This window comes from Mus pahari, chromosome 10 (assembly GCF_900095145.1).
Source record: "Mus pahari chromosome 10, PAHARI_EIJ_v1.1, whole genome shotgun sequence".
NCBI classification, from domain to species: Eukaryota; Metazoa; Chordata; class Mammalia; order Rodentia; family Muridae; genus Mus; species Mus pahari.
Genome location: NC_034599.1, coordinates 39,416,135 through 39,423,033, shown reverse-complemented (window position 1 = coordinate 39,423,033; position 6,899 = coordinate 39,416,135). Strand labels below are relative to the sequence as shown.

Sequence of the window (6,899 nt, the reverse complement as noted above, 5' to 3'; positions counted from 1 at the left end):
AAAAAAAAAAAAAAAAAAAAATGGACTAATGAACTGATGAATCATCATGGAAGAGGTCCATTTAAGCCACACCTTCAAGCAAGAGTAACGTCGCAACAGAATGTGAGGGTCTTCTTGACAGTGAGAACTGCCTGAAAAGAAACAAAAACAAAAAAAAACAAAACAGGACAGACAGCAGCTCCAGCCCGAGATAGACGTCAGGTGGAAGAGGGTTGGGGATGTGCACACCTGGCTGCAGAAATTAATTTCCACTCATCGCTGTGTCCATAGTTCCCGGAAGGTGGACAATTTGGAGCCCTGGTGCTATCTTATTACTAACCCACATCTCTTGTCTCTAGCCTTTGACTGGCTCAGGGGCTGCGTTTGCTATGCTCCTTACCTGACCTATCCATCCTCTTTCGGCCTCCAGGGATCTGGGTCCCCAGAGCCGGGAGCTGACCCTCAAAGTGCTCCGGAGCAGCAGCTGTGGAGATGGTGAGCAGAGGGGACAGAAGGGACACTTTGGAGTGGGTGCTGAGCAGGTCATGCTCCTGGACCCGGCTCACAGCGTCACTCTTGTCTCTAGCTGAACTCCTGGGCCAAGCCACACTGCCTGTGGGCTCACCCTCTAGACCGATGTCACGAAGACAGGTGTGTCCACTGACTCCAGGACCCGGGAAATCCCTGAGCCCTGCAGCCACCGTGTCAGCAGAGGTGAGAAGGTGGCCACTGTGGGGAGATGGAGAGGCCTAGACGGGGCAGTCTCCGAGATCCCGACCCCTCGTTCTCTCCTCACACTCTGGCAGCTACACTATGAGCAGGGCTCCCCTCGGAATCTGGGCACGCCCACCTCGTCCACCCCTCGCCCCAGCATCACACCCACCAAGAAGATTGAGTTGGACCGGACCATCATGCCCGACGGCACAGTTGTCACCACTGTCACTACTGTCCAGTCCCGCCCCCGTGTAGATGGCAAACTAGGTAAAATGGAGTAGCTCTGGTCAGAGTCTCACAGTAGCACCGTCGCCTTAAGACAGGGGTGGGGGACGAAAGCCTGAATGCCCACATGTCTTCTTTCTGATGTCCCCTTCTGATCTGTTCCACCAGCCGTCCTCTCACCCTTCGACCCTTTGGGATCTTCTCTCTTGCTCTACATTGTTTTCTCTCTTTCCATGGATCTCTTTCCTTCTTTGACCCTAGCCCCAATTGGCTAATTGTCCCACCCCACAGTGGTTCCCAGCCTCTTCTGGCAAACCCAGTGTCTTTTGTGGCATTTTTCTATCCCCAGTGGCCTTACATCACTGGACCATCTCTGGGGATCCCATGGCAATTTGTCTATCTCCAGGGTTCCCCCTAAACATTCTCCATCCATGTTTGGTATCTCCCTATACCCTCAAGTGGGCCCCATGGCACTTTCCCACACTGTCATCAGTTCCTGTAGCATCTTTTCATTCAGCATCTTCTTAATCACCCTTGTGATTAATCCCCCTTAATCATCTTTGCCCTCTGAGTCAACCAAAGTCTGCATCTCGATAAAGATGGTAGGGGTGGGGCCTCCCAGCTCACTGACCCTCCCCCACCCCACAGACTCCCCCTCCCGCTCCCCGTCCAAGGTGGAGGTGACTGAGAAGATGACAACCGTGCTGAGTGAGAGCAGCGGCCCCAGCACTGCCTCCCACAGCAGCAGCCGTGAGTAGGGAAGGGAAATGAGCGCGCCTCGGTGGCTATGAGGTCCCTGTAGTCAAGAACTACTCTGGGTGGTACAAGAGGGGTTCGAACCCAAGAAGGAGCCGGGGTGGAAAGTGAAGCCACGGATCTTCCGTATCCCCCAGCAGGGGAGAGCCACCTTTCCAATGGCTTGGATCCAGTAGCAGAGACAGCAATTCGCCAGCTGACTGAGCCCAGTGGGCGGGCAGCCAAGAAGACACCCACCAAGCGGAGCACGCTCATCATCTCTGGTGTTTCCAAGGTAACAAGAGTTCTGGGGAGAGAGCTAAAATGGGGAGCAAGCCCTCATGGGTCATTCTTGCCCATTAAAACCCGTCCCTCTGGCAGGTGCCCATCGCCCAGGACGAGTTGGCTCTCTCCTTGGGCTATGCGGCATCTCTGGAAGCCTCGATGCAAGATGATGCAGGAACCAGTGGTGGTCCTTCGTCACCTCCTTCAGACCCGTCGGCCACACCCCCAGGACCCGTTGATGCCCTCTCCAGTCCCACGAGTGTCCAGGAGGCAGATGAGACGACACGTTCAGACATCTCTGAGAGGCCATCTGTGGACGATGTCGAGTCAGAAACAGGGTCCACTGGTGCCCTGGAGACCAGAAGCCTCAAGGATCACAAAGGTGGGGAACAATGGACAAGTCACCCCCATGACTGCTTTGTGAGGCAGCAGGGCTGAGACAGAATGTGGCCTGGAACACCCAGGCTAGCTTCACATTTCCAATAACTCTTCTGCCTCAGTTTCCCAAGTGCTAAATTCTAGGAATGGGCCTCCACACTCAGCTGTTTACTGCTTTTTTGAACTGTACTGTAACCTCAGACCCGCTAGACAACTTGGAGGCGTGGTAGGCTTAGCTAACTCACTTTCAAGAGGCAAGCAAAAAAAGCCAATAGGTTGGGAAATTCGGTGCCTCAGTTCCTAGCTTGGATCCGGCAAACTGGAGTGACAGCAAGAGAATTCGCCATATTTCCCTTCCTTCCCGAGCTAAAGGGTTTGTTTGCTTTCACTGTTTTTTTGGTGTTTGAAGACAATATCTCATGTAGTCCAGGCTGGCTCAAACTTGCTATATACATCCAGAGTTGGCTATAAATGTCTGATTGTCAAGCCTTTGCCTCCCAGTTGGGAGGATTAGAGATATGCAACAACATGCTCAGCCGTTTAAAACATTTATGACATTTATCTGTGTGTGTGTGTGTGTGTGTGTGTGTGTGTGTGTGCACTTGTATCAGAAGACAATTTGAGTTGGATTTTCCTTCCACCATGTGGGTCCCAGGGACTGAACTGAAGTTGTCATGTTTGGCAGCAAACATGTTTACCTGTTGAGACATCTTTAACAATCTTTCTAAAGTGTGCATGAGTGTTTGCCTACATGGGCCTCACATGGGTGCTTGGTGCCCAAGGAGGTGGAAAGAGATTGATGGAGCCCTTTGAACTGGAGTTATAGACATCTACGAACCACCTTGTGGATGCTGGGAATCGAACCCTGACCCTGTGGATGAGCAGCAAGTGCTCCTAACCACTGAGCCATCTGCCCAGCCTCCTGCTGAGATAATGCTAACTCTTGGTTTAGGTTTTGGTTTGGTTTGGGGACAGGGTTTCACACTATATCCAAAGTTGGCTTAGAACGTACCTGCCTTTTTTTCTTTTTCTTTTTTCCTCTTCTGCTCTGTACCCCCAGTTGCATGGACATGAGAACTTCTACTCCATGCCAATCTTAACATTGTTCCCCTGAGCTGGGCATGGTGGTGCACATCTTTCATCCCAGCACTCAAGAGGCAGAGACAGGTAGATCTGTGAGTTCAAAGCCAGCCTGGTGAAAGTCAGTTTCAAAAAAGAAAAGAAGAGATTGTTCTTTTGAACTGGGCAGCAATACCTGAATCCCCAGCACTTCGGAGGCTGAGGCAGGGTTTTGAGTTGAAGGCCAGTTTACAGGTCACACATACTGACTGAGACTCTCTAGGAAGGAGGGACAGGAGGAAGCATGTCATTCCCCTCTGGCTGTGACTCAGGCTGCAAACAGCTTTTCTAACTTCAAAGGACAAAGAGTTTGCTGTCTTACATTTCACCCGTTGACCAATGACCCTGTCAGCTGTGATCTATTTATGATTTAAAAGCTGGTGCTGTAATCTCAAGACTTGAGAGACTGTAGCAAAAGGTAGGCTGTGAGTTTAAGATCAGCTTGGGTTATGTAATGAGTTCAAGGCCAGCCCAGCCTACGAATCCATATTCTGCCTCAAACAAAACTAACAGAAAAGCATTTTGACCTGTGGCTTGCATCGCTTGAGATAATGAAGTCTGTGAATCCGAAGCCTGCTGTATGAGCACCTTCTTCTCTCTATGCCCCATATTCACGTCTTTGAGGTTTCTAGACTCCCCACGGTCACACCCTGGAATGTAGTATGTTAATCCACCTTTCCTTTGATGATTTATAGGCTTTAAGGAACACCCTCTGTGCAGTCTTTGTCTTTCCAGTGAAAGGAGGCTCGGTCCGCGGAGAGTCATTCCCCAAGAAGCACTCCCTACCCTTGTTATTCCTCCCTGGGGGTGTGGTCAGAGGCGCACAGATCCCTCCCCCTAGCACTGTGTTCTTTCCTCAGGACCCGTGCGCTTCCACTGCCTTTCCTGAGAAAGGCAGGCATTAGGGAAGAGACTGTGTGCAATCTTCACCTTCTGTACTAACCTCCTAAGTCTTTTCTCCACCCTCACCCCAGACCTGTGCCCGTCCGTCCGCCTCAGTTTCCCTTCTTCCCTACAGTGAGTTTCCTGCGAAGTGGCACAAAGCTCATCTTCCGCCGGAGGCCCCGACAGAAGGAAGCTGGTCTGAGCCAGTCACACGATGACCTGTCCAACACGACGGCCACACCTAGCGTCCGGAAGAAGGCTGGCAGCTTTTCCCGTCGCCTTATCAAGCGTTTTTCCTTCAAATCCAAACCCAAGGCCAATGGCAACCCTAGCCCCCAGCTCTGAGAGCCCCTGAACTAGGAGAGGTCACGAGTTCTCTTAGTCTGTCCCCCACATCCCCTTCTGTACCCCTTCCTGGATTCCCACTGCTGGGACCAGGAAAGCCCTCGGGTTATAGGGAGCCCCAGCACACTGGGCTGTGGGGTAAGCGGGAAGGGCGTCCGACATGGGAAGCATCTGAGAGGCAACAGTTGTTGCGTGGACATAGAGGAGAGGTCGGCAGCTGAGAGTCAGGGGCAGGCTCTGTCTTGCGTGTGTGGACATTCATCAGAAGCCTCTGCTGGTACTGCCCCCAGAGGGGAGCCCAGACTACTACTCCTCAGCAGATCCTTCTCCCTTATTTATTCTCTTTTCTATTTATATGTGTGGTCTAGAACCCTTGGCAAACAGATGATAGAGGGCATCTCCCAGGTGACCCTTTTCTGTCCCAGGAGGGTAAGGCAGTTCCCAGGACAGGTTTCTACACCTCCCTTGGGAGTCCTCTCTTAGACCAGCACCAATGTCTGCCTTCAGAAGACATTGGCAGATCATAGGAAGGCGGGCTAGTGCCCGGGATGGGGGGCAGGCACTCCCCACCTCCCTACCTCCCATGTTGCTCCTCGTCTCTCCTTCCCCTTTATTACCATTTTTGTACTTGATGCCTTCTCCATGAGCAGTGGCTCAGTTGGAAGGAGGGAGCCAGGAAGCTGGGAGGAGGCCTTCCCTAGAGAGCCAGCTTTAGGAGTTTTAAAGACAGTATGATCATAGAGCAAGGTTGCACCTCTGTGTGTTGGGAGATGATGATGTCCATTGCTGTGTGATGGCCTGGAATTTAATTTATTTAATTAAAATCAAATTGGAGTTTATAAATGGGAGTGGCTGGTTATCCTTGGAAAAGCAAATGGGCCTAAAGGCTGTGGTGTTAGTGGGCAGGCTCACTGACTGTGGCCTAGGCAGTCGGGTGGGACAGGTGCCCCTGAATTCAAAGATACGTGTAGAGAGGTTTGAGTGATGGCACTCTGACAAGCCACCCTTCCCCCACAGGCTGATCTTTCTAGGCTGTAACAGGATTCAGAGTGTGGACTCGGAGGCTGCACTGTTCTGATCTGAGAACCAGCTCCACTGACCGGTTGGTTACCTTTGTGACTGTGGACAAATATGGGGGCTGAGTTGTTTTGGCTTGTTTTTGATCCAGAGCCTCACCTATGTCATCCTAGCTGGCTTGTAACTCCTTAAGTAGACCAGGCTGGCCTTGAACTTAAAGATCCCCCTGCATCTTCCTCCTGGCTGGGTACTCGGTTTCTTTCTTCTGTAAAATGGAGGCTAGGGGCTGGGGACATAGCTCAAAGGTAGAGCTCTGCCTTAGCATACCCAAAGCCCTGGGGTTTGTCTCTAGCAATATTTCGTAGAGAGAATGGAGCCAGGTGTGATGGCTGACACAAACCTTTAATCTCAGTACCTGGGGCTCAGAAGCAGGAGGATCTCTGTGAGTCCCAGGCTAGTCAGGACTATATAGTGAGACCCTGTCCAAAACAAACAAACACAAGCGCTATTCCTAACATAGATGAGTTTTAGATACCTGCAGGCATGTCTCTTTCCTGTCCTTTGGGATATCATACAGGGATGAACCAGGTAAGCTGCTATAGGAGGTTAGGCAGAATGCAGGAGCAATAGGCAGGAAACTAAGTGTGCCACAAATATCTCTATCTGGCCCAAGCTGCTACTTCTTTCTGGAATCCAGTTTCTTCACCTCTACAATGAAAGTGGCCTGGGATAATCAGGTCATTTCTGAACTCCAGCCTTGATGTATGACTTACCTGGGCTTGGCTTGTGAATAGACAGCATGGCTTGTTTTTTTTGTTGTTTTTGTTATTTTGGGTTTTTTGGTTTTTCTGATATAAGGTCTTTCTATGTGGCCCAGGCTTTCGGAGTGCTGAGATCACAGGTGTGTGACATCACACTTGGCTGTAACTTGTCTTTTTTTTTTTTTTTTTTTTTTTTATGTGTATTTTGTTTGAGATAGAAGTCAGGGCCTTGGCCAGGCGTGCTGGCACACGCCTTTAATCCCAGCACTCGGGAGGCAGAGGTAGTCGGATTTCTGAGTTTGAGGCCAGCCTGGTCTACGGAGTGAGATCCAGGACAGCCAGGGCTATACAGAGAAACCCTGTCTCGAAAAACCAAAAATAAATAAATAAAATAAATAAATAAATAGATAAGATTGAATAAATAAGATAGGAGTGTGTACTGTACAAACACATAAA

At 50.5% G+C, this 6,899-nt stretch overlaps 1 protein-coding gene across 2 annotated transcripts in view; it reads left to right on the top strand.

The window, feature by feature from the left end:
- Positions 1-6,492, top strand: part of C2cd2l (C2CD2 like) — an 11,277-nt gene extending 4,785 nt beyond the window's left edge. The window contains exons 8-14 of one of the 2 annotated variants that reach the window (XM_021206438.2): positions 410-474; positions 566-693; positions 786-960; positions 1,567-1,668; positions 1,812-1,948; positions 2,035-2,320; positions 4,454-6,492. In XM_021206438.2, coding sequence (XP_021062097.1) covers positions 410-474; positions 566-693; positions 786-960; positions 1,567-1,668; positions 1,812-1,948; positions 2,035-2,320; positions 4,454-4,665 — 1,105 coding nt within the window. In that variant the 3' untranslated portion in view covers positions 4,666-6,492. The remainder of the gene's footprint in view (positions 1-409; positions 475-565; positions 694-785; positions 961-1,566; positions 1,669-1,811; positions 1,949-2,034; positions 2,321-4,453) is intronic. The other variant, XM_021206439.1, reaches the window with a different exon arrangement.
- The last annotated feature ends 407 nt before the right edge of the window (positions 6,493-6,899 follow it).